We start from the raw sequence: 27207 nt of genomic DNA, 5'->3' as shown, positions 1-27207 counted from the left end.
GGGCTACACCCAAGGTGGACCCAAATTGGGCACAAAATGGACCCAAAATGGTCACGAAATGGACAAATGGTCACCAGGTCTCACACTTTGATAAGTTTTGGTCCATTTGCATCTTGGGGTTGAATTGTCCAATTCCAGCTCCAGGCTGTGAGGTCCCATCCTTCCTGTCCCTCCCTCCAGCCCACCCTTGTTTGTGCTTTTGGGGCTGAGAGTTGTCCTTGGTGTGCAGCAGGAGAAGGATTTGTGTCCCTGTTCTGTGCAGAGCTGAGTGACACTGACTGTGAGCTCAGAGCTGCACCCCTGGGCAGCACAGAACCCGAAATACATGAAAGATAAAACTTAAGGCATCGGTGGAATTGCTCACCCCCTTCTCATCAGGCAGAATTCCCCCTCTCAGCTGTTGCTCACAGCCTCTCCTGTCACTGCTCACGGGAGCACACGCAGGAGGACGAAAACCGCGACATCACGCTGATGAAACAGCCTCTGCTGATTACAACAGACAGCCTGGAATAATATCTGTGATGAAAGCGCCTGGGAAATTTCCCTGGTAATTTTCCCCAGTCCAATTGCTCACAGAATTAACAGCCCAGCAGAGACCTACTCGATGAGGTGTGAGTGGCAAAGAGGGGTTGAAGAGGAGCACAAACCTCTCACTGTCTTTGTGTTCCTCCATCATCTCTGGGGGAGACGACGGGGCATGTTTTAATGCGGGATGCAATTTGCAGAGCAGCGTCAGGAGAGCAGTCAGCCGGAGTCCCCCCTGTCCCTCTCTGCCATGCTCAATAAACCACTTGAACTCTCCATTTCAATTTAGCCACAAACCAAGGGCTTCCACCAAAATGTGCATCCCGGGGAAACCGTGGTCTTAAGCACACGTTTATGAAGTGCTTCCAAATCCTTTGGTGTGTGTGAAGTGCTGTCTTTCGAGGTCTTTTCTTATTTATTAAGTTTTAATCCATCTCGCTGCCCTCTTCTCTTCCTTGTTTCAACAAGCTTGGTCCTGCCTTGCTCTCTCCCCTTTTCCCTGCAGGATTTGTACCCCTTTGTTCTGCCTGCCCTGAAACACCGTCCTCCCAACGGCGTGTGAGTGCTGTAGCTGAGAGCCATCAGGCGCTAAGCAGAGCAGAATAATTGCTTTCCCTGTTTTACACACCGTAGTCCTCTTTAACAGGACGTCAGACAACAGCGACGTTGTTTTTCCCAGGCGCTGTCACATCGTTAATTCCTCTCCAGCTGATGTGTCTCCGCAGCCTCCCTCCCCAGGCAGTATCCACCCTCCTCCTCCTCCTCCTCTGTGTTCCAGCCACCGCCTCTCCTCCCCGACGTGCATGTGTCCTCCTTTCTCAGGATACGCTCAGGGCAAGCATTTTGAAAGCTCTTGCTTTCCCCACCCCGTGGAGGACAAGAAAAGCCGAGTTCTGCTTCCCAAGGCCACCTTGGAATGATGTTTGCCCTTACCACCAGGCTGATTTAATCAGAAGTCCCAGGAACCTTGAGGTGGGACATTCCAGAATGGCTAGAGGTGGGAAAAAAAAAGATGATGGAACCGGTTAACAGGCTGGATTTCAGTGAGACGTAAAATTCTGAGTAACTTGAGCCAACTGGTGCCATAAAAAGGATGAACCTGGCTGCTGAATTAAGTGAACAAAGGCTTGCGGCCTCTCGTGTCTCACTGGTGTGCACTTCATTTGCGCACTCACAAGACGCAGCATGCTCGATGTTTAAGGTCAGTTTATCCATCCATTTGCTGTGTCTTCTATCGATTATCTCTTCATCCTTTGGGATCTTGCGTACTCCTAGTCAGGTCTCAGCCCATGAGGCAAGGAGTTCAGCCACACCTCCTGCAATTCTTTCCCTTCACGCTGAGAACAGATCATTCAAATGCTTTCAATTAGTTGGGTTTTTTTCTTTAACCCTGCCTCTTTGTGACCCTGCCTCTAATTCATTCATCCTTTTCTTAGTTTCTTATCACTTCAGCAGGCACCCAGCCATTACAATATTTTCCTTTTGATGATAAAGGATGGAGGCTCCAAAGCATCTCTGCCTGACCATCTCCCTCTGGTTTTTATCATCTGGCATCATATTATTTCTACTCCCTTTCCTGCTTCTTCTCTGAACACTTAGAAATTGTTTCTCGATTCCAGTCACATTTTCATGGACCTGGATTCTGCAGCACATTTTTCAGGACATGCCAAGCTCAGAATTTCCTGTTTCCCAGTTCCTACTCTTTTGCTCAGTGCTCTTTCTCGTTTCTCCTTCGCTGGCTTTGTTTTCTTGCCTACCGCTGATTTTCTCCCCACGAGAGGCTTTGCACCGAGTTTGAATTTTCAGTAGTCCTGGAGGCCATTCCTGAGGCGGTTCTGCATAACAGTGAGGCGGGAGGAGATGGAGAGAGGCTGCTCAGTGCCCTGGCCAGGCTTGCACACAATCAGCACGGTGCCTGCACATCTCTGGGCGATGCTGATGGTTCCTATCGCTGCTCCGGGAGCCCCGAGCCAGCCTGGAACTGCAGAGTGAAAGGCAGCGAGCAAAGCAGGGAGTACAAGAGACTGTGACCCTGAATTAATTAGATCATGCCTGTCAGTGCTGGCAACGTGACTGAAGTTATGCAGGAGAACACAGGCCCTGTGCCTCCTTCACTGACCCGGCTCTAGCCTGAATCTCTTCAGACATCTCTGCCGTGGACATGTTATTCCTCATCTCCCCTTCTTTCACGCTCCTGAGGCTTCAGTCAGAGCGGGGAATTATGCTCAGAGCTTGCTGCGAATGCTCTCAGATCATTTGCTACAGCTGCAGCCAGTCACAAAGGACCTAAAAACCAGGGATTACCTCTTGTTCGTTTGTTTTCTAAATCTGTCTTTTTAATCTCCATTTCTATGACACTGATGATCTCATTTTCCCCGTCGAAAATATCATCCACTCCTGTAATTAGGAGATTGCTGGTTCTGATACAACGTCTAATTTCTCAGTATCTCGGTATTATGAGGTCTGAAGTAAGCCTTATGAAGAGATCTTAGGTGGTTGGATGAAATGAGGACCTTCATTGAGTGCTAATTTAATAATAACCTACACAGACACATTGTAGATTGCAGCAGTTTGGAATAAGCTGCTTTTGTGACCACAAGGTTCATATATCTGCGATCTGAGCCTCACTCTGACAGCATCTCCTGCACCCTGAGCCTCCCTGGTGGACGCTCACACTGTTCTCTCTGCTAATCTGTGCCCGGTTGATCTCTCTGTCCTAGAAATACCTCACTTGAGGCTCTGGGTTTTTTTCCCACCTGCTGGTCTTTAGCACCATCCCATGTGGCTCTCACCTGCTTTTTCTCCTTTGGTTTGCTCCTAAGAGCATCCTGTGCTGGTTCCTGCTGCACAACCTCAGCCTTTACTCTGGATGTGCTGCTCTGGGGACAGGAGAGAGGAGGAACACGTTCTGAAATTGAGTGGTAGCACTGGGGTTGTGGGTGTGTAGTTTGAATAGAAGTGTGTGATCTCACAGGGTGAAAAACTTAGATTTAAGATTTTAGTATATAGTAATGTATATGGGGCAAGATGGAGGATTTGGGGAGTTGTCTCAGTCCTTCTTCTTCTTCACCTTCTTCTTCTTGGTTTTGGGTGGGTTTTTTTTTTCAAATTGGGTGAAAAAGGTCCACACTGCAGTCCTTGGGTGGTCATTACTGGGTCAAAAATATAAATAATATAGGTGTCAACTGGCTTTGAGGTGCTCACGGTCATGGTGTTCATCTGCAGTGGAACCACAGGACCAGCCGCGTTGGTAAAGGCATTTGTCTGTGGTAACACAGCGTTACCAAACCCCAAAGGAGCTGGGAACTGAACCCTGAAACATCTAAAAACCCCCAGCTCACTGCCTGTGCCCTTGTCCTCCCCTCCAGGGATTTCAGTCTGTGCAATCAATCTTGCCACTTGGATACCTTTTTTTTTTCTCATTTATAAGCTGTAACTATCCTCTCCAGTTTAAAATTGCTGCTGTTTGATGCAACCTCAGTCACCCCTCAGTTGGTCTCCTGGACACTCTTCATCTCGTGCTTTGGCCTCTCTGTCTGGCACATCCATAACCTTTCCCAGCTCCCATGGCAGTAGCCTTCCTTTTTTCATATGCTCCTGCCTTTCCTTGCTGTCCTTTGGCAGATTGATGGATTCGCCCTGAAATAATGAGTCTGATTTCACACTCCTCTCACATTTTCTGCCACGAAAAGTGACAGTGCCGTCAATTCAGAATTGCCGCGTTTGTGGTCAATCTATAGTTGTTTTGCATAAGCTCATGTGACTGTGCGAGACGTGAAGCGGCAGGGAATCGCCGCCTTCCTCCACAGCACTTCTTTTCTCCTCATTATTTCGCTTCTCCTGTGTCTGCACGTGCCAGGCAGGGCTGTATAAATAAATCTATATGAGAGCACACAATCCTCTCTCTGAGCAGCGTGAGGTGCGCAAGTGGAAGTCAGGATGTGGCCCGCCGTGAATAAATAGAGCGCAGTTCCTCAGAAACGGCCTGGGCTGGGCTGAGCTGTGCTCTCCCTCTCTGCCTGCAGTTCAGAGAAGCTGGCCAGGGAGGTCTGTGTAACCAAGCCATCATGCTGATCACCGACGGAGCCGTGGAGGATTACGAAGCTGTGTTCGAAAAATACAACTGGCCCGATCGGAAGGTTTGTCTGGGAAGGGATGGACAGGAAGGGAGGGGAAAGGTGCTGCTCTAAAGGTGTGGCCAACCAAAACGTCCTCCTGATAATAAAGACTGAGCTGAGTATTTCCAAATTAAAAACCAGCTCTCGCTAAGAGTTTGAATCCCGCGCAGGGCTGTTTGTAATTGGTCCTGGTCAGGAAAGGTTTGGCTGTTCTGAGTTCTGATGGTGGCCAGGGGAATGATCCAGACAGCCTCTCTGGGTGCCCTCCAGCCCTGTTCCCTCTGGTGTCTGTGATTACAGGCTTGCTCTGGCAGAGCTGGCTGTGAAAGCAGAATAGACCACTGCTCATCCTAAACCCTCCTGATTTATTTGTTTGCCTCCTCCCAGCTAGCAGCCATGCACAAAGGGAGAGAAGCAGCCCACTGAGAGACCAGAGCAGGAGGCCGTTAAAAGAGTTTTATTTCAGGTTTGGCTCTTTTGTTGGTGGTCGAACGCAAGAAAAATGGTAGAACTCTCTCTAAATGATTCATGTGGCCAGCTGTTCCCTTGGGTAAAGGATTCCTGGCAGCTATAAATCTCTCTGCATGAGTGCCTGGCAGAGCTGCTATCATAAAATCAAACAGGATTTGCACTTTTGCTTTGTTATTCAGATGATCCCGGGTGCTGCTTGGCTTTCTGGGCTTATTGTGATTGGGAATTCAGTTCCAGGCCACAAAACAGGAAACAAATGGCACGAGAGGCTCCTGCCTCTGTGCGAAGGCAGAGCTGCTGCCCTCCCCACATTCACACCAGTGGAGAAGGGGACGCCAGACATCTGCCACGCGGATTTGACGGCCCATCCCAGCCTAATTCTCCTGCCTTTGCATCCTCCCAGGTGCGGGTGTTCACGTACCTCATCGGACGGGAGGTCACCTTCGCCCCCAACGTGAAATGGATCGCCTGCAACAACAAAGGTGCTGAGCAGGAGCCCTGCACCCCTGCCAGGCTCACCCACCACTGCTGGGGCTTGAATACCAAGCGTGGAATTCAAGCTAAGGGAAAAGCAGACCCTGCCGGCCCACCTGAAGTGTGCCTGTGTCGTTACAATTCAGGACGGCTCATGTAATGACACACAGAACTCTGAATTCTCCAGAGGGCTTAGAGCAAAGTTTATTGAAAGACAGATTCTTTAATGCAGTGTTTGGGTACAACGAATAGGGCTGGTCCTTTAGGGCACCACCTTTTTATAAACATCTCTACCAGCAAACAAGGTGGAAAAACACCAGGTGTCAGTCAGGAGGAGGAGATCTACAGGGATTGTTTATAGGGATTGTTTCGGGTTCCTCCTCACCATTTCCCAGGCCAGACTGAGAGAGTTCTGTCCTTGGCTTTCCCACTGGCTTCAAGGCACTGCCTGGAGCCTGAGAATCCATGTTGTGACCGCTGTCAGTTCCCACATGCCTGTGTCCAGCTAACACAAGTCCTCCATGCTGCGCCACCAGGTTTTGCTGTCACCGTGCCAAGGGACACCGTGACCGAGATCCACGCTGGCTGTAGTCCACCTAAGTCCCCTGTGCTCATTGTGTCCCAGTTGGTGGCTTTTGACAATCTGTCTAAAGCTCTGTCAGAGAGCCTGACATCTTTCAGGCTGAGTTATAAAACAAACATTGCTGCTTTAAAGGTTGTACAGCAATTTTCGCGAGGTCTGCGGGTTAACCCCAGTAACCTGGCCAAATTCTTTGTGCGTAAGTGATTTTCACTGAGGTACCAAAATAGCCTGTTAATCCCACCCCAAACCCACTGTTCTCTCTAACTGGCATGAAATTACATGAATGAGAACAATCCATCCACAGTAGGTGAGTCACCTCTGTGCCTTTGGAGCCGGTTAAGAAGTCAAGTTAGCACTGTCAGGGTCTGCAAGAGTAAAGGAAGAAAGAGGGGAGGGGGGAAAGAAAAATCCATCCATGTTTAGGCATGGCCTGGCCTCTGGAGACATCAGAAAGGAAGGGAAAACTGAAGCTGGGTGTTGGGTACAAACTGTTTTCCAGCAGAGCATGAAATGCATGGGAACATTTGCTGCTGAAGACAGTTGACAGGAGAGTTGCTGGCCTGTAGAACGCCAGTGAGCTGGGGATGCTCAAGGCTCAAGCATTCATCTAATTAGCACTGTGAATTACTCGTAATATTTTGAAACCCCTGGGTTTCAGATCGTACGTTCAGCCAGGAGATCATTGACAGAGAATTCAGGGAACTGTTGGTTCACTGTAAAATGTCAGAATGCTTTCTTCTGAATAACCAGGTAACAAAAATGTGTAGATGGAAGCAGTTGCCATCCTTGGATGTAAAGCTGGGAGGCAGACTGAAGAGTGCAGGAAAAAATCTGGAAGGGGAGGTGGGAATTCGGTCTCAATATAAAATAGGGCAGGGCAGGTGGGTAACCTGGTGAAAAACTTTGCTTGTGTACATTTGGCCTTCCAGATTAAAGGCAGTCTGATTAGTGGGAGGTTTTTCCCGAGACCCAAAGCAACGTTTTGCATCTGCTTTGCACAAATGTTGTATCAATACTCTCGTCTCGCACGTTGCTTCAGCATTTTTAGAAGAACAGAAGCACCGCTTTGAAACTCTAGATTTCCACAGGTGCTTCAGTGTCAAGGCCCGTTTTCCAAAGAGCAGACTGCCCACCTGGGTGGATATCCGGCGTGCAGTTTTCTGGCTTTGCACCCGTTTAGAAGCAGGGGAGAGTGGCTCACACTTCTCTTTCTCCATGAAGGCTACTACACCCAGATCTCCACGCTGGCAGACGTCCAGGAGAATGTCATGGAGTACCTGCACGTGCTCAGCAGGCCCATGGTCATCAACCACGACCACGACATCATCTGGACCGAGGCCTACATGGACAGCGCGGTAAGCACCCCCGGCGCCAGCCAAAACCCAAGCAAAGCCCTCACACCTAGGTGAAGCCAGCCAGGAGGTGGTGGACTGATAGAAACCACTGGTCTCTGGCTCTGCTGAGACAGACAATATTCCTTTTCTGCTCGCTCCTGGAGCTCAGGGGTGTGTGCAGGCTCAGACACGGATCTGCGGTGACTCCGGTGCCCAGGACTGATCACACAGGCACAGCGTCACCTGAGATGTGCCTCTGTGCAAGCGGGTTCCCTTCTCTAAGGATTATTCACACAATAATTCGTGCCTCAGGGCGGGGTCACAGAGGCTGATTCCCTCCAGCCCAGCAGCTAACCGCAAGTTGTTTGCTCCTTGTAACCCGGCACAGTGGTCCTGAGCCCAGCCCTGTGGGCAAAGCACGCATTGCAAAGGACCGGTCAGCACTGCTTTGTTTTCTTCCTGTGGGAAAGACACTTGGCTCTCTGAGGGTGGAATATCTTCTGCTGCATGAGCTGTGCCAGATGAGGGCTGGGGCATGGTACTTGAGTGTACTAATCCAAGCCTCCAGAAATGCTCTTAATTGCCCAGGAAGTTTATTTGATCAGCAGATTTGCCACCTCTGGCATTGGTGTACAGGGTCACGCTCCCCAAGGCAGCCACAGGCATTTGTTTGCTGCACATTTTATTTCTGCATCTTGCGTCTTGCCTCTTGTCTCGTTCTCTTCCTCTGTCCCAACCCCTCCTGTCCTTGGTTCATTCCTCCATTCGTGTACTCATTTATGTGTTCATCCGTGTCTCTCACCAGCTGCCCCAGTCTGAGGAGGTAACTGCAGCCTGTGTTTTGTGCTTGTGCCGTTTCCCTGTGTGCCAGTGCCAGCCCTCACAGCCACAGCTGGCCTGTACATCTGCAGGGGGTGGGGGCTGCAGCACTCAGAGTCCTCTTGCGCTGGCAAGAAGAGGAGAGGGAAATGCTGGATGTACTGGGGAGCTGTGCTGTGGGTTCAGAGTAGGTGGGGCTGTCCGTGCTGTGCAGTAGTTTGATTCCCCTGATCTCTTTTCCCACACGCCCAATAAGCGGGAGAGACGTTTACCTGCTGTGCGTTAGCGTGAGTGCTGCTCTGAATGGGAAGATTCCACCAAAAAAATCAACCGGAGAAGTAACCCGAGCTAGCAAGTCCAAATCTCCACCAAGTGACTGGATCGTTGACTTGCCCCTCCGTGGCTCCCAGCCTGCTCTGTAACAGGGACAGGAGCTTAATTTCCTGCCTTGCTCCTCACCTCACCAAACCAGGGGTGGAAGGAGTGATGCTGCTGGCAACAAAGGATTAGAATCTTTTGATAGCTAGGCACGTTTGGGAGACTCCTTTGCAAATGGCTTGTCTGTTTTACCTCCCCTCACGTGCTTTTAGAGCATCTGTCCTCTGTGGAATTGGGAACATCTCTTATCCCATTACACACATGCATGTCCTGTGTCCCTCACAGAGAAAACTCTCCGTGGTGTGTCCGTTTGGATGGTGACTCTGTCTCTTTTTCCTGAGCTTAGATGGCAGAGTGACAAGTGTATATAAGTAGGCTTTGTGTGTATTTGTGTCATTGAAATATTTGTCTGTGGTGTTTCTCATTTGTGGTATTCATATGTTTGTGGTATAGATGGCACCTTGTTTGTGATTTTGCTCCTGTTTGTGTTGCTTTTCTCCGTTCTGTGCTGCTTGTGTTGGTGGTCTTTGCACTCACTGTATAAGTGTTCACGCTCATGAAGAGTGGTGGGTATAAATTGTGCCACCACTTCTACAGGTTCCTGTCCCTTCATTGAAACAACTCCTCAATGCATTTCACTGGCTCCCATCCCATCCATCCATCCATCCATCCATCCATCCATCCATCCATCCCACAACCTCTTGGACACAGAGCATTGACAAGCGCTGCCATCTGTTTCCTGAGCAGTGTGGGAGGCCAGTTGCAGTTCACATCTGGGATCTTGGGAATTGCAGTGACTGCACTGAGGCAGGATCATAAAATGCTGTCTTGTCGGATTTATGCCCTTTTCTGACCCAGGGATGGGGCAACTGAGAGGCGTTCTAAAAGCTTTTATTTTATTTTCACTCTCATGTGAAGGGTGAGACAACACAGACGTTACACTTCACGCCATCACAATCAGAAGCCAAACTATTTCCTAATTACAACTCATTATAAATGTTTCTTGGCCTTTCAGCTTTTGCCACACAATGCTGCTAATGCCTTAAAGCCAATCATCTAAATTTACCCCTCTGCTCCCTTCTCCAAGTGTCTCCTTCAGAAGCTGCTCAGAGCAGGCCACGGGAACAGCCACTTCCAGCCCATCCACACACACACACACACACCTGGGAGGAGGAAAGACAGGAAGGGCGTCCTGTATGATATTTTCCGGCAGGGTTTATTTCAGCACGCTGAAGGGACCATGGGCAGAAGACACGGACCATGCGCTGCTCATGGGTTAAATAAAGGGTCGGTGAGCAATGATCTGAGGGCGCAGGGGCTGTACAAAGGTCAAGGCAACCTAAAAGAGGAGTGTGAGGGATGAACAGCTGGGGAGGGCAGGGTTAAGTGACCAATGAGGGAAGCAATCCAGGGTAAATTGGCCGTAATTCTGCAAGACACCATGAGGGAAGTCTTCTCCTTCCGCCTAGGCAGGGAACTCTATGGTAAATCTTCCCAGGGTGAAGCCTGGAAGTTTCCCTGAGGGGGTTTTTGGGGTTTCCACACCCCGGGGTGCCGCCCTTGCTAACAAAGTGCCCTTGCTGTTGTTCTGTGGCAGCTCTTTGCGTCGCAGGCGCAGAGCCTGCTGCTCATGACCACGGTGGCCATGCCAGTGTTCAGCAAGAAGAACGAGACGGTGAGTGAGGCTTGGGATCTGTGACCCTCTGCCCCACAGGGGACAGCAGGACGGCAGCGGGACTTGGTGGGGTTCTGTTGAGTTTTAGCTTCTTTTTGCCAGAGCCAGGATTAAACGCTCAAGATGATATTTCTTGTTCGGACTCGGATGTTTATTAGTTCTTATCTATATCACAGTCTCACAGACTCTGAGTTCTACAGCATTTCTACCTAACAAACTAGAAATGGAGCCCTATCTCTCTCTCTTCAAGGCTTTTTAAGGATAAACTGTCCAGTTAAGAAATGACACCCAAATTACTTTTACTTTTAACCCAATGACCAACCACCCGTGGCCCACAATGTGGACTTTTCTATCCAATTACAAAATCCCACCAAGACCACGAAGGAGAAGGTGAAAAAGAAGGACTCAGCCTCTGCCCTAAAACCTCCATCTTGCTTTATATATATACATTACTATATTCTAAACCCTTATACTCTAAGTTTCCCACCCTATGATATCACACACTTCTATCCAAACTCCACACCCACAATCCCAGTTCTGTCACTCAATTTTTGGGAGCCTTCTCCACGGCCTCAGGTCCAATGCAGTGTTTGCTTGGGGGTCAGTGCCTATCAGCACAAAAAGTCTAAAATTCTGTAATTCCAACAGGGTTCTAAAGCCAAAGGGCCTCTGAACCAACATCCAGCCCTTAGGGAAGGCAGCAGACCTCCGGCAGGGTGGATGGGTGATAATTTATCTGTCCGAATGACAGTCTGCCATCTCTTTAAAATACCCCTTAAATATGACGCTTCTCCTTGGTTTATCCCTTCCATTTTCAAACCCAGCCTGGTTTAAACACAGTGAAATTTCAGGCTGGAAGAGATCATTTCCTTGTCCAGTCTGCAGTTTATTGCAGACCTTTCCATCTCACAGTGATGGGCCAAATCCCCTGGTTTTGGCAAAAGTGTCATTGAAGGAAGGCATCCAGGACCAAGCTCTCTCCATCGTGCTTGCTAACTCTTCGTGAAAAACTGGTGTCTAAATTCTGCTTTTCATTAGTCTGACCTCACCTTCCTGTCATAATGGCTTCCTCAGATTAAAAAGCCTGCGCCCTTTAGTAAGTCCTCATGGGGAGCATCTTCTACACTGCCATAAAATCAAACCTATCCTGAGGCGATTAAAAAGGTTGAATTATTTCGATTTGATTTGATAAGGGCATTTCTTCTGGGGTTTGAAACCCTTTGGACACTCTTTTCTGCAGAGTTTCTAATTTCTCAGCATCCTTTTAAAATAGAGAATGGTCCCCTAGCAGTGCTCTACGAGGGATAAACTCTTCGTCCAGGTCCTACAAACGACTCTCTGCCTTCTCCACCTGGGGCTGGCTGTAGCCTGGATTGACACAGCACTGCAGTGTGTGTAATTTTTCCACAGTGCTTTCCAGACACTTATTAAACAAGCAGATTCCCATGTCATGGAGGGGGGTGGGGGGGATTTCCTTTCTTCTAGGTTAACAGTTTTCGTGAACCTAAAATTTGATTTAGTAGGCCCGATTAATCAACCCATTCATGTTGGTTTGCATTATTTGCTTGACCTTATTGGTATTTACACATTCTGAAAGCAGGGGTTTGCCCTCAGAACTTGTTTTCAGTGGTTTTACGTTACTTCTGAATCACAGTAGTAAATATTCCATAAACACTGGACTAACCTCTTGGGACTTTATGGAGAATGTTAATTGGTTTTGAATAACCACTTTCACACAAGCCTAGAGGGGACGGGTGAGGGACAACTAGGAGGACAATAATGTGGTTTCAGGTAGCCAGCTCCCCAGGTTTTGCTTCTGAAAATGGATTCTCCTTTGTTTTAAAGCGATCCCACGGCATTCTTCTGGGCGTGGTGGGCTCTGATGTACCACTGAGGGAGTTGTTAAAACTTGCTCCACGGTACAAGGTAAGACTGAGGTAATTCAATTGGTTCCTTCACACAGCACAGTCACTGCTCACACTTCCATGGGCATGACTGAAAAATCCCTTCTCTGCTCTGCAGGAAAAACTGGGAGCATGAGGGAAGAGTTGCTGGATGTGGTGGGGTGTGGTTTCTATATAGCACGTGTGAAATCATTCACCACCACAAGCTTTTAGGCTGCTTCAGCAGCACAAGGACTGGGTGATCCAGTGGGCTGGCAAAAGGCCATGGAACCTTTCCATCCTGATGGTCACCAGCCTAGATCCCTCAGACATGACAGGGGTTTCATTCTTCTATGTGCCAGAAGAATTCAAGTGTTATATCCACTTCCCATTGGGACAAGAGCTGCCATGCCAGCTGGCAAAAAAAAAATAAAAATAAAAAAAAAAAGCACTCGTTTCACTGTCAATATTCTGAGCAGAAAACCTGAGGGCTGAATGGGTTGTGGAGAGCCAACTCTCCTGTCATGCCTAGAGGTTCCTTTCTCCAGATCAGCGTGATGGTTTCTTGGCAGGACAGCGAACAGAAAGTTGGCTCTCACTCACTTTGTGCTGTACCTGGATAGAGCATTCGCTCTCCAGAATTGCTGGTCAAAAAGACTTTCCATTAGCTCTTTAAAAAAAAAAGTTCATCCCTAGGAAATTGCCCCAGAGATGCACTGTTTGGTTTGGTTCCTGCTGGAAATTCCAGGCAGTGACCCTTTGTTCAGTCAGGCTGCACAGCGGGGAGACAACGAGCACATCCAAGGACCACCATGAAATCTGGCAATTCCAGCCAACACTTCAGGTTTTTGGTTTCTCTTGATTAACTACCAGACAGCTACTACCAGTGAGGCAGTTGTCCAAAATCTGACTGCTGAGGACTCACAGGACTGAGAGTGCTGTCAGAAGCTGGGAATTTCTGTGGCACTTCCAGACATGGATGCAGGGCAGACCGTTAAGAGGCAGCTGTAGGAAATGATCCTGCAGACAACCCTGGAACTGTGGGTGTCAGGGTGCCTGCACTCAGCATCCAAAGCTGCCTGGGTTGGGTCAATTTTTATATAATTATTTTCTGTATAAGAATAATGCCTTTTCATCTCCCTTTTCCCATGTCACTCAAAGGACAGATATACTTTTTTTTTTTTTTTTTCTTCTGGGCTAAGGAGGGTCACTGTTCTTTCCTTCAAACAGTGCCAGGAAAGGAGGGGAAAAAATTTCTCTGGAGCTTGTATATTAGTGACTGTGCTTTTACTGGGCTGGGAAAGTTCAGCTTTAATAGACCAGAAAAGAAATTTGCTGATCCAGTGTCTTGGTTTCATTCTTGCCACACTGACTTAAGCCAAACGTGTTTTTCAGAAAACTGCTTCACGCAGAGGCGGTCCAAGGTTTTGGTCTGGGATGTGTGAAATACAGAATTGATTCCCTGAATGCACAGACAGATTGTAAATGACTTACCTCCTCACCTCCCCACCGGGATCCCTCAGGATTGTCTCTGTAGGAAAATAGAGTTGCAATGTTTTGTTTTTTTTAAGATAGGAACTTTATCCATTGTTGTTTTGCTTGAGACACCTCTTGTTTTGGCTATCTGCAGGGTTTTAGCAGCTCAGGGTGTAGCTGGAATTTGCATTACACATGGGCTTGAGCTGCGTAATTGCTCTCTCGGAAATCTCTCGCAGATCAGGTCAGCCAGTGTCTGCTCTTGTTAGATTATGCTATTCCTTAAAAAGCATTTTAGGACTCCAGCCTTGCACAGTTGGCCTGGGTTAGGTCTGGTCTTGCCAACGCTGAAACATAACGCAGAGCTCCTCTGAAGCCCGACTGGGTTTTCAGGGTTTTCTGTGAGATTGCTGCTCGCTGTTCACTCCCTGCTCTGCAGGGCAGTGATGGGCACACAGAGCTGTCACCACCACTGCTCCTGTGCTCTGTGCAGCATTCCCCAGCGCTGCCCATCGCCTGCAGCTCTGCTGTGGGGAGCTCAGTCTGCCTCTGGGTGCTAACTGGCCTGTTGGACACTACCACGACACAGACTTCGAGTCTCAGAAGGCTGAAAATGACTCTTTTGTTTTTGGGATGTGTCTCCTTTTTATACTATTCTACACAGACCAATTTGGTTGGTGAAGCAAAGACAAACCTCTTCAAGCACATCGGTCAGACCAGAGGGAACATCAAGAAGAAGTCCCTCCTAGGGAAAAGGAATGAAAACGTAGAGTTTACCAAAACGTGTCTCTTGTTTACAGAAAAATTCTCTGGGAAAAGAATTCCAGAAAACCAAAACATCTCAGGCACAAAACCGGGGCTGCACTGTCCTACCTGCACATCCTTTTGTGCATCCAAGTGCAGACGGAGCAGGCAGGAACCCGCTTCGGGCTGGATTCCATTTTCTGCTGGCCAACACCTTTAAAAGGAAGATATTTCTCAGCGTCGGTGGTGCCAGCAGCACCCGTTACACAGCAGCGTTTGTAGCTAAAGCACAATCCTGATTTTTCTTACGCCTCTCTCTCCAGCTGGGTGTCCATGGCTACGCCTTCCTGAACACCAACAACGGCTACATCCTTTCCCACCCAGACCTCCGGCCTTTGGTACGTAGAGCTGCGCGTCTCAGAGCCTTTGCTGGCTGAGCACAGTGAATTTCAGGGCTCCCTCTGATTTCTTTGGGGGTTTTGGGCAGTGAAGGCCACCAGCCTCTGACACACACGGGCACCCAGGAGCAGGAGGGACAGCTGGCCTCATTGCTGGGATGCTCATGATGATTTTACATTTCAGACACGCAGCCAGGCCAGGGCGCTGCTTTATCCTCCCACCGTCAATTGGCCTCTGCCAGTGGGATTCACCCCTTCTCCTCAGCCCGGGGATTAGTGGAATTGCCCTCTTGCGTCAATTAGCTCTAGGTGAAAAGCCTCCCGTGAGCCGAGTCAAAGGCTGACTCCCATCGAGAAGATCTCCTGCTGGTATTAGAATGGTAATGGGATTATACTCTTAGCTGCAGGGAAAAACCTGGTTTCCCGCAGGCAAGGGTGCTGTACCGGTCTGTTTAGGAGAAGGGGGCCACAGCCTTTACCTGTAAATTCACCTGTGTCCCTGTCTGTCCCCCTGGAACTCCCCTAGTTCCAGTGACATGGGACCAAGAAGAACTCGCACAAACTCTGCTTTCCTGGTCAGAGAAGAAATGAGACACCCCTAGTTTTCAAATTACGCACCAATTCTTGCAGGGTTAGTTTAGGAAGTGATCTAGCCACTTACCTGAATCTTTTTCTTTTTCTTTTTTTTTTTTTTTCATGCCAGTACAAAGAAGGAAAGAAACTGAAGCCTAAGCCGAACTACAACAGCGTAGATCTCTCAGAAGTGGAGTGGGAAGACCAGGATGAAATAGTGAGTGTCAGGAAGTGGATTTAGCCATTCTTGTAGCTTTGTGTGCCTGCGTGGAAGGTGTGGGAGGCACTCCTGTTGTTTTTTCTGTACCTGACTGGCTCTGACTAAGAGAGATGGGTGGTTTACAAGAGCATGAAGCTCCCTTGCCAAGTGCTTCTTCCCAGTATGAGTTTTCCTTCTCACAGAACAAAGGAGAAGTGCTGGGAGGAGGAAGGATGCTTTGAAGGATGCTCCAGGGAGCCAGTCTGTGTGTACAGGGCCCTAATGCTGCCTTAATCCAAAGCCAGCGTAGTTCAGGAGCGTGGCAGTGCCCTGTGATGTCACCCACACGTGCAGTATGCGGGACACAGCCGAAGCCACTCGGCTAAGGAGATCAGGAGCAAGCAAGTGCATTCATCAAGAGACTAAAGCTTGCAGTCACTATTCGTAACAGACACAGAGGATAAAGGACTTAGACACTTGGGGGGGAAAAAAAAATCCAGAAACCACCTTGTTGCATAGGTGCGGAGGCACTGAAAGCAATAACTGACCAGAGAGAAAAGATTTTAAAAGTCCCTCAAACACTTTTTCTACTGTCTTTTGAGCAAAACTATTATCACTTGTTAGTGATAAAGAAACAGCATGCACCTTTAACAGCTTCGCAGTGCTGCTTTGCACATCGAGGACCCCAGATAAAATGAGAATACAGAGAGGTTCCTCTGTGGCTGGTTTTATTTTACTCAGAACTAGGAGGAAACAGATCCTTAAATTACTAAGATAAGGACTGAATTTGGAGTAAGATAGAATTAGCTGTGAGACACCTGATTACAGGGGAGACTGCTGAGATAAAGGGATCTGATGCTACAGATATCCACTTAAACAGGCAGGACAAACAGAGCAGCAAGAGGATCAAAGTAGCTACTGCCACTAGTGTAGGCCAAGTGCAAAGGCAACATCAAAGGAATTTGGGAGGTGGAGGAGTGGCAAATCGTGAAAGGGAACATAAGACAACTATGTAACATGGAAAGCAAGACAAAAACAAGAGGTTTTACATGCAGTGGAGCCACCAAGATGCAAGTTGTCAGCAGCTTTGTGTAGGTTCACTGCTCTCTTGTAGGACTTTGCCCCCATTGTAGATTTCTCTCTCACTGGAGTCACTTTTGGAGCTATTCCTCTTTGTTCAGTTTGCTATTAAAAAAAATAGTAATCCAGGAAATGAAAGAAATTCGCTTTGCTCTCATATTTATTTGGCTAGTGGGCTCCTGTCTGACCATCTGACACTGACACCTGAGTGCAAATACAACACCAAGCGTAAGGTTTCTGCCCATAGGCTATCAGAGTAAAACTATCCAGAGGGGGGGAAAAGAAAATAAATCATGAAACCAGCATGAGAAACAAAAGCCACTTTGTGTCCCTGCACTGCATCATCCAGAGGAAAGGAAGGGTGCAGTGCCAGAGGGTGCAGAGACATTCAGTGACGTGAGCCGTATCTGCAGTGTGACTTCAGCAAGTCTAGAGGCTCTCGAGATACACCCACTGCAGCAGAAAGCTGCCAACATTTCAGCACTCAGATTTGTAGCTGTGCCATTAGATCAGTGACAGACTCAACAGCAGTCGCAGTGTAATCTCAGCAACACTGATAAGCAGCACATTCAGGCTGGGGGAAAAAAAACAAAAAAAAAAAGAAAAAAAAACCCACAAAAAAACATGCCCAAGTGTTAATGATGTGTAATCCAGCCGGCTGCCAAGAGAAACCCGGGAGAGGGAAGGTGGTTGGCACTGTCGGAAAAGCACCAAGTGATGCACAGTGCTGCAACCTGCAGCCAGGGTTTGCAGCACAGGGATGTTCACAGTGTGAGGGGGAAAAAGGAGGAAAAGGGGAAGGGCCGAGGGTCTGGAGGGGAAACCATGCAAGGAGAGGCTGAGGTCTCTTGGTCTGTTCAGCCTGGAGGAGGCTGAGGCTGAGTATCACCTCATAGTGACATTCAGCTTCCCTGAGGGGGGAAGAGGGGACAGGCACTGATCTCCTCTGGGTGGTGACAGCGCCAGGACCCGAGGGAACGGCCCGGAGCTGTGCCGGGGCAGGTTCAGGGCGGGGATCAGGGAAAGGCTTTTCCCCCAGAGGGTGGCTGGGCACTGGAACAACTCCCCAGGGCAGCGGGCACAGCCCCAGCCTGCCAGAGCTCCAGAAGTGTTTGGGCAATTCTCTCAGGTAAATGGTGTGACTCTTGGGATGTCCTGTGCAGGGCCAGGAGCTGGACTTGATGATCCCTGTTTCCAATTCAGGATATTCTGTGATTCAAAACTCAGAAGCCATAGCGAATCCTGCAGGCTGTCAGACCAGAACAGAGTTATTCCGAGGCTCTGGAAGAAGGTCAAACACTCTTGGCCAAAAAAAGGAGTAACAGTACCAGTCAATGTTTTCATTTCCAAGATGTGGGCCTTGGGAAACATGAGCTTCATATTCTAGGTCTGTAAATAACCCACATCTAACAGCCATAATAAACAACACCGTGGCCTTGTAAAGCCAGTGCAGTTGGGGCTGGCTAGCACCTGAATGGGAGCCTGTCTCTGGAAGTAAGGAAACAATTTGTGAATGACTAAGTTACTGCCCACCTATTTTTTTTTTTTTTTTCCCTATTCAGCCTGAAGCAATAGACTTGATATGCTCTGGCAGGCTGGATGCGAAGTCAAAGCCTCTGTACTTGTGGAAAAATTTCCTGGATCCTTCTTGCAAGAGGCTGGGAGTGACTGTGAAAATTACATTTTGCCTTTGGAACCTGGGTTGAATGAAGTGGTCTTCTCACTGCCTACCCCGCTCTCACACAGCCTTGCTTTGCTGTGCTAAACAGCTGCTTTGCTGCACCTCAGAAGTGGTGCTGAATACAGCCTATGATTTATAAATCAGCTTTAAAAATGTCAAAGAGCTTTGGATTCAGTCTGAGGGAGTTAGTGGGTTTCTCAGTTTTCTCCTCTTCCAGGCTCTCAAAGCACTGTGCTAATGAATTTCTGGCTGCCAAACAGTGAAGTCTGTAACTGGGGCTGGCAGTCCCAGAGATTCCAGATCCTTTCTTTTTGCTAAAAGACATATCAACAAGCTTTCAGGATAAACTATTACTATCGTGCATCCCTCATCAGCTTGGCTGTCCAGGGATTCTGATCGCTGCAAACAGGATTTCTGTTTAAAAGAAGCCAGGACAGAGCTGGGGAGGAGAGGGAAACCAACAGTGATTCTTTCTGCCAGCCCCTGCGTGTTAATGACCAGTGGCTCTGTTCATTCCTGCTGTGCCCTGCTTGGGGACACTAACACCAAACTTGTTGTTCACCTCTGCAGCTGAGGAGTGCAATGATCAATGGGGAAACAGGCTACCTCTCCATGGATGTGAAGGTCCCCGTGGACAAAGGGGTAAGAAATTATCCTTCTGCTCAGGTCACGCAGGGGAGTGGATGGGAAGTGGACGCTGAGGAACCCGCAAAGGACGCGGTTTTTGATGGGCAGCATCCCTGAGTGTGAGGATTTTATTGTTTCACCGCATAGATAACACAAGAGAGCATCAGTAGAAGCGCTCGTTATACCTAGCAGGATTCTGCTCTCAGAAAGGTGCTGGAGATGTCTCTCAGCTCCCTGCTTTGTCCAGGCAAAGCCAAAAAGCACGTTGCTCCTTGCTTACAGGGCTGTGAAATTAATCAGAGATCTTCAAGAGTTAGAACAGGGGAAGACTCTGCTGAACTGACTTAGACAGAAGGAGATTCGGAGGCTATTTTGCCACCCTCTTTCCCTACCCAAAACCACTCACGAAAACTTTGTCCCTCACTTCGTCAGAATGTGAGATTCCCTTTATCCAGGTCCAGGATTAAATTTCTCCGCAAATATTTGCAGAGGGTTTTATGAAAAGTCCCAGTGAAATGGAGACTTTTGAACACTCCCTACCAGCTCCAGGGCAGGGTCATACATCTTCCTTTGGGATCAGTGCAAAATTATCTCGTGCATTTATGTTCACTGGTACTTTTTCATTCACGTTTATTCAAGTCTCTTGAAGATCTTGGCTTTCATCATTTCCTGTTAGGAAGTGTTCCAGAGTCCTGCAAGTTACACTGCCCAGAAGTCTTCTATATTTCAGGGAAATTTTCCATCCTTTATGGAGAGCTTTTTTTTTTTCTTTTTTTTTTCTTTTCTTTTTTTTTTTTTTTTTTTCTTTTTTTTTTTTTTTTTTTTTTTTTTTGAGTGGCTGGCTGAACTGCTCCCATGCTAAGCCACAGTCAACACCAATTCCAACAAACCAAATGCTCCCAGCCACTGCTGACATGGGGGCATTTCCTAATGAAGACATCCCTCTGCTTCCTCTGAATGGTTGTCCTGCTAGATCTTGTCACTACATTTTTTAGATCTTGTCACTACATTTTTCACATCTTGTCACTACGTCTTTTCTCCCTGTTCTTGTTGCTTGCAACTCCCATGGCCCTGTCGATGGCCCTGCCGCTCTTCTCCTGGGCATTGCTAACATCTGCATTTGAAATACTTGCGCGTTTTCAGCTCTCATGATTGTTCCTGTGGACTCTTCTGTCATTTCTGGTGCCCAGGTACCAGGGCTTCACTGAATTAGGTGGCTTGTTTCCCTGTGTTGCTCTGCACAGAGCAGCTATTCTCTGCAATAGGATATTTCTGAACAGGGAGCCCCCAGTCTCCTTTCTGCTGTCCCTTCCATTTTTATTTTTTTTTTCTCCCTCCCACAGCTGTGTTTCTTAGCTATTTTTTCCAGTTGCCATTTTTCCACATGAAACCCACATTTCTCCTTTTCATCCAGCCTTTCTAATTTTAAGGGCTGTTGAGACACTTTTTTTTTTTCAGTGTGCAGAGAAATGTTCTATTTTGTCTTACAGATAGATGCCTGTGCAGAAGGGCTGCTAAGGCAGAGTCTGTTCCTCCCATTAGATTTTCTTCCCTCGACAGCCTGTTGTTTGCTGTTGCTTTTTGTTTACAGTTCTGCAGCTGGTTCTCCCTCCATATCTTATTTAAGCCCACTTTAACTGATTATTTGGAATAAAAGTCCTTGAGAAGCTGTTTCAAGCACTTTATATAAACCCAGACATATTGCCTGTCCTTTTTTTTTTCTTTTTCCTTCATCCATTACCTTAGTTATTCTATCAAGGTTTTAGAGCAAGGTCTATTCTTTGTAGGTCTAGATTGCTTCTTTTGCTAGCTTAACCCCTTTGTGCCCCCTCAATAACACTTCTTCTGTCATCCAATGGTATCTTTTAGTTCAATATTTTAGAGACATCCTTCTGCTCCCCTACCCAGGGGAAAAAGAAGATAGCAAAAAGTTGCTTTGGTAAAGAGATATTTGTTTCATTCTGCAGCTCTGAGAGCCTTATGAAGCACAATGGGGGACTGAGGCTGAGTCTGTGACAGTTTCACCATTATCAGAATACACATGGAGTGGAAACCAGAAATGAAGCTTACTAATTCCCGCTTGTACTCTGATGAAGCAGAGCAGCACTGAAACAAAGGAATTGCTGACAGAGCCTTGAAACAAAGAGAATGAGGCAGCCAGACGGTGGAGAGAAGGCTTGAGTGAAGGGGACAGGAATTATTCTGTCAGCCGTGTAAATGTCGATACCCCACACTGATTTCAGGAAGGTATCAAGAACAGAGTGAGAACAGAGAGGAAAAAAATAAGGAGCAAGTACAGGAAGTAGTTGTTAGGGAGTTCTAGGGGCTGACACGCCTTTGCTTGCAGCTTGAGTACAGAAGGGCTGGGACTGTGAAAGCAAAAGAGAGAGGACACGGGTAGGAAGTCGTGGCAAACCTCTGGTAGTGGCAATACCCACATGAGCATCCAGGGTGGAAATGCAGGTGTTCCCAGGCTGCAGGGGATGGCAGTCAGCCATCCTGTCACTGTGCCAGCATGGCCATGATCTCCTCCCTCCATCCCTGCTATGTAGCAAAGTCCTGCCCCACTGAGCATCCTCAGCCCCACTTGGCTCAAGGCTGTCTCTGCTGCTTTTCCATTCCATGGATAAGTGGTGGTACCTCCAGCTGCCTTGGGGCTGGCTGAGCACTCACCAGAAGAGGGGCAGATCTGGGGGAAAGAGGAGGAGCAGACCAAGCCCTGCTAAAGGAAAGGGTCTCAAGTAGTGGCCAGGCCTTTTCTGTGCCTCCATCATCAGATCAGACAGGCAGGAAAAGGGAGGGTGAACACCTTTTGTACCACCCACAGCCACCAAAACCCCACCAAGGGATGTTCTTTGGGGGTATCACAGCCTTTTGGAAAGACCTTGCACATTAAGAGAAATAACTTCATGGAAAGGGTTGTTTAAAAATCGCAACGGACCGCCCAGGGAGGTGGTGGAGTCACCACGCCTGGAGGCGTCCAAGAAACGACTGGACGTGGCACTTAGTGCCGTGGTCTGCTCGACAAGGTGGTGATAGGTGTCCGAGGATGGGCTCAGCGACCTCAGAGGTCTTTCCCAGCCTCAATGGTTCTGTGATTCTGTGTGGTCCTGGCCCAGCAGAAGCCCCTGTTGTTCAGCAGCGCAGTTGCCGCGCGTGGAGAGAGAGGGGAGGAAAGGGGTTAAGCCACCTGCCACCTCCTCCCCTAACAATATCCTGACTCCCCATCACACCTAATGATACCCCCCATCCCTGTCAGCACAGAGAGCACAGGCTCGGTGGAGCTGGAGCCCTCTGTGCCTCGCTCCACTTCCAGGACTGCTCAGCTCCAGCAGGTCAGAGCAGGCACGACTTTCCCCAGGGAACACTGAGTTTTCTGTGCTCGCTCCCCTGTCTCCCACACACATCCTCTCACCTCGTTCTCAGACTGGCTCTAGGATTTTAAACATATTAGGGTTCATATACTGGCATAAGGCTTGGAGAGAAACTTTCCAGAAACTTTTCTCCCTTGGAAAAGCGTTCCACTGAAATCAACACTTTCCTACAGGAAAAGGCCAGTCTGGCAAACAGATGAAGTTCTGAAGCAGCTTTCAATAATCTGAAATGTCTTCAGCTGAAATGTCAGTCTGAAAAAGAAATTTGCGTGCGAATCAAAATGGCTTGGATTTGAAACAGCACTTTTTTTTTTTTTTTGCCTCAAATTGAAAATGTAAATTTTTTGAACTGATTTTTTTTTTTAAACAAAATTGCAAGATGCTAATGTTTTGTCCCACTTCGGCATGAAAGCAAATGTCAGGAATATCAGCATTTCCCACGGGAGTGGGGAGACTTGGCCCTGGCTGCCCACCCACACAGAGGATAGGTTTGCCATTCTGCCTCCCCTTCAACTCCACTCCTCCTCCTTCTCATCTGTCCCTGAGCCCTCCTCCTGCTGGAGATGATGATGATGATGATGTGCAAAGCTGTCTGGGTTGCTGTGTCTAGGAGAAGAGCAGCAGGGCTCCAGAAGTGCTTGGAGGGGGCGAGAGGGAGGGCAGCTTCCCACTACTCCTTCCTGCAGCCGGTGCAGGAGCCCTGGAACAAAGAAAGGTTTCTCTGAAGCCCTTGTTGGAAAGATAGAGGTGCTGGATATGCTGAATGCTGCACATTCATCCCAGCCTCCAACCAGCCTGGCAGGGTGTGAGGTGTTGGTTTTGCTCAGCCTTGGGGGCATTACCCCACGTCCCCATCACCACTGTGCCCTTGCTCTGTCAGACCTCTTATTCATTCTCTTATTTCAGAAACGAGTTCTCTTCCTCACCAATGATTATTTCTTCACGGACATCAGTGGCACACCCTTCAGGTGAGCAAGGACTCTCAGGGACAGCAGATCAGTCCCTTCTCTCCATAAATCTTGCCGCAAGTCATGAGTAGAGCAGTAGGAGTAACTGACTTCTTTGTTCCTGTTGCCATTAAAATATTATTTGGGGCGAATTCAAAAGGAATATTATGATTTAGCTGAAATTCAGAGTCTGAAAGCTATACCTGAGGTAAAGGATGTTGTTTCATTTCAGAGAAATGAGACAGCTTGAATTTTCATTTCCACTGAACACGGTACATGGTTCTGGTGTATGGCTTTAAAAGAAACCCCAACATTGTTCTACACTGAAAATTACAAAACATCAAATAACAAATGAAGCAAAATCGTGTGTGCGTGGGAGGGAGGGGGTGTTGGTTTTAATCCCCCAGCTGAAATGGTTTGAAACTGGCAGAGATTTGAGAAATGTTATTGTTGACCTGAGCATACAACGTTGGCCAAAAAAAATTGTCACCAGCAAACGCCTCGCAGCTCTACAGACAGGTCCCTCAGCCCCCTGTGCTGAAATCGGATCTCACTTCATCCTCTTTCCGACGATGTTCTTTTCTTTAATAGCTGTGGAGGGAGTTAATGTCTTGAAGGGTTGCAACTGCAGGGGATGACACCTTTCCTTGCTGACGAGCCCTCTGTTTTCCTTCCTGCCTGCAGCCTGGGTGTGGTGCTGTCCAGGGGGCACGGGGAGTACATCCTGCTGGGGAACACTTCGGTGGAAGAAGGTAGGTTCATGTGAAAGGGACGAGGGAGCCACTCTGAATGTCACCACGTCTCCTTCAGGGCCCGCGTGTGTCTGTTTCCTCACGGAACGCTCCGTGTGCCTCTCTGCTTTCAGGTTTGCACGACCTGCTCCAGCCGGACCTGTCCTTAGCAAATGAGTGGTAAGCGGAGGAAATCCCGTCAGTGACACGGGGCTTTGTCACGATGTTCGGGCGAAGCTCCCAGCAATCCGGTTTGTGTTCACCGCTCCCTGTGGCCTGGGGAAAAAGCAGTGCTGTTCAGGTGCTGGACCTGCAAAGTCCTGGTTGTCTCCAAGCGAAAGAGTTTCACCTCTTCCTCTGGGAGATCCCACCAAGACCAGGCACATTCCACTCCTAAGAAACAGCCGAGATTTCTCCTCAGTCTTCTGTGCTCAGACTTGCTTTGTTCCTCCTCGTGCTGCTCAGAATTGTCTTACAAACCCTACACTATGTCAGACCTGTTAGGGAATTTTGTTGCAAGCTTGGTGAGAGGTCGAAATGCTTTTTTAGACCCCCGGTTTGTTTTTGGTCGGCATCCTTCTGAACTGAGCCTGGACCTAACTTCTAGTGAGCACGGGGGTGATTTATGACCCCTGTTTCAATAGCCAGCAGAACTTAGGGGGTTTTGCTTGGATTGGATATGAAACAGGGTGAAGCACGGCACTTTCCATTTATTGCTGTGAGGTTTGGGGTTTTCATGAGCCCAGCATTCAGTCCCACTCAGTCACATGAGCCCAGGCTGTATGGAAGCCAAAATAACTATATTCAAGCAGCCCTGCACCCCTTCTCACCTCTCATTACACTGTCAAGTTTCACAAGCAGCACATTTGAGACGCAAACAGCGACTTCTCCTTCTTCCACTCCTGACTTCAGGTGTCAGCTTACCACACTTTACATATTCGTTTCTCTTAGACTTCTCTCATAAATCACTCCTTTCAGCCCCCTTATGAGTTTTAATTCTCTCTCATAACCCCTTCCTCTCCCTTGTGCTGACAATGGAGCGGTCAAAATTGGAAGCAGGATTAGAAGGCTGGTTTCCTTTACAGCACAGAGCATTCCTAATACATTCTTCCACTTCCCCCCGAATTGTGTCCTGAGGCTCCTGCAGCCGTGTCCCCGTGGGACAACTTTTGTTGCCACCATACCACACTGCAAGGTCATCCCTCATCTCACACTTCGTTCCTCCGTCTCTCGTTTTTTCCGCTCCTGCTCTGGTCTCGCGTCGCACATGACCCTCTGCTTGTCAGGTCTCTCCGTCACACTATTATTGTCTATACAGGCACAGGTACACACCTGACACACCATGACCCAGGAAACTGCGGGCAGGATTTGGAACAGCTCTGTGGCATTGGGAGCTTACGCTGGAGAGCACAGCAACCCTGCTGAGCACAGCGGTCAGGTTAATTGGTGTTCGGTTCAGTGGTGGGGTTTGGCTTACAGCCCCGCTGTTAGATTTAGAGTGGGCACAACATGCAGCAGTGGTAAAGACTTGGCAGACCGAGGTTTCTTGCTGACTTCCTTTTCGCGGTTATTATCATCCAGGAGCATTTGTCTCACTGTGGTTTCTCTTTGCCCCTCGGGGTTTCTTCTCCCCTTCCCACCAGGATTTACTGCATCACAGACATCGATCCCGACCACAGGAAGCTCAGCCAGCTGGAGGCTGTGATCCGTTTCCTCACTGGGGAGGAGCCTGACCTGGAATGTGAGTCCCAGGCACTGGAAGTGTCCTGCTGGGGCTTTCCTGTACCCATCGCAGGGGAGAGGGGACCGTGACAAACTGATCGGTGTCACACTGAGCCCCTGTGGCACTTGCTTACACAGGCAGGACTGAACTCAAGCCCAGATTAATTCACAAGTGGAAATGAGCCGAGGATTCACCTCCTTGTCTCCATCAGAGGATTTTTTTTTTCCCCATTTCAAAGCTGACACATAACAAAGCTGACACACCAGCCTTACTGGAGGTCTCAGCATAGGAAATACTGGGAAGTGGAAGGCTTGAATGGAGCTTGGCAGGGGCTGCACGCCAGGTTTAGGACAGACTGACTGGCCTAGAGGGGACAATGGCAGGAGAGGCCAGGAAAAGTGCTGGGACAGCTCAGTGTCCCGGGGACACAGGCATCATCCTCCAAGGGCTCTCGGTGCCCTCTGAAGAGATGGGTTCTTTCAGAACAAGGAAAATTAATTTTGTTTTCCAAACACAACCATTAACGGATCCAGGAGAAAAAAAAAAAAAAAAAAAAAAAAAAAAAAGGTTATTATCTTCCCTGCTCCCCCTGCTGCTCATGCCTTGCACCAGGTGCCGTTCTCCTGCCGCTGATACAGCACCACTGAAGAGTGGGATCCCTTCCAGGGCTGTGCACGGGAATTCCTTACAGCGATTTGCTTTTAGGATGTCCTTCAGCCCCCTTGGCTGTGCCGAGTACAAGTTCCTGCATGTAATGCTGCACCTCAGAGGCACAGACCTTTGGCACCAGGATGGGAATCTCTTAAAAGTAAAATCAACTGTAATCCAGTAATCCTTCCTCTCTTGGACAATGTGAGCAGACCCCTCGCAGCTGTCCTTGGAGTAGGCTGGAAAGAGGAGATGGATGAGTTGAAGAGGCCAGGGAGGAGGAAAGTTTCAGGATGGTTGACTTGGAGAAATGTGCAGGCTTGGAAATGCTGTAGAGGGAAAGCAAATATGATTTGAGCACATGAATCCTAGACATGGGGGGCCTGAAGAGGGAAAGATCTCGTGGGGAGCTCTGATTTTGAGGCTTGACTAACAACAGCTATGGAGAGAAGGATCCTGAGATCTGTGACAAAGAAATTCGGGAGAACCTGAGCTAAAACCTTAGGGGACACCTGGAACATCAACCCAGAAAGTTTCAATGCCAGGAAACACTGAAATGGTGGGGTGGCTCCATTTGGAGCAGCAGTGAAAGGGGCACTTCTGCACCAGGATGGTCACCATCTTCTCACAGATTACTGCAAGCAGGGCAGTACAGAAACAAAGCAGGTCAAAGAAATGGGGCTCTGGGGCATGTCATTTAGCACACGATGATACCTTGAACTTTCCTAATCTCTTCTTAGCTCCAG

General features: G+C 48.4%; 1 protein-coding gene across 1 annotated transcript in view; it reads left to right on the top strand.

Annotated features, from left to right (window-relative positions):
- Positions 1–27207, top strand: part of CACNA2D4 (calcium voltage-gated channel auxiliary subunit alpha2delta 4) — a 118233-nt gene that overhangs the window by 20799 nt on the left and 70227 nt on the right. The window contains exons 11-22 of the mRNA XM_066184695.1: positions 4551–4664; positions 5518–5596; positions 7393–7526; positions 10300–10377; positions 12223–12303; positions 14804–14878; positions 15582–15668; positions 18982–19053; positions 23319–23380; positions 24044–24111; positions 24225–24270; positions 25734–25831. Coding sequence (XP_066040792.1) covers positions 4551–4664; positions 5518–5596; positions 7393–7526; positions 10300–10377; positions 12223–12303; positions 14804–14878; positions 15582–15668; positions 18982–19053; positions 23319–23380; positions 24044–24111; positions 24225–24270; positions 25734–25831 — 994 coding nt within the window. The remainder of the gene's footprint in view (positions 1–4550; positions 4665–5517; positions 5597–7392; positions 7527–10299; positions 10378–12222; positions 12304–14803; positions 14879–15581; positions 15669–18981; positions 19054–23318; positions 23381–24043; positions 24112–24224; positions 24271–25733; positions 25832–27207) is intronic.

This window comes from Chamaea fasciata, unplaced genomic scaffold, assembly GCF_029207755.1.
Source record: "Chamaea fasciata isolate MVZ Bird 193981 ecotype frontalis unplaced genomic scaffold, bChaFas1.0.hap1 SCAF_5, whole genome shotgun sequence".
Taxonomy (NCBI): Eukaryota; Metazoa; Chordata; class Aves; order Passeriformes; family Sylviidae; genus Chamaea; species Chamaea fasciata.
This window is presented reverse-complemented; position numbering and strand designations above follow the sequence as displayed.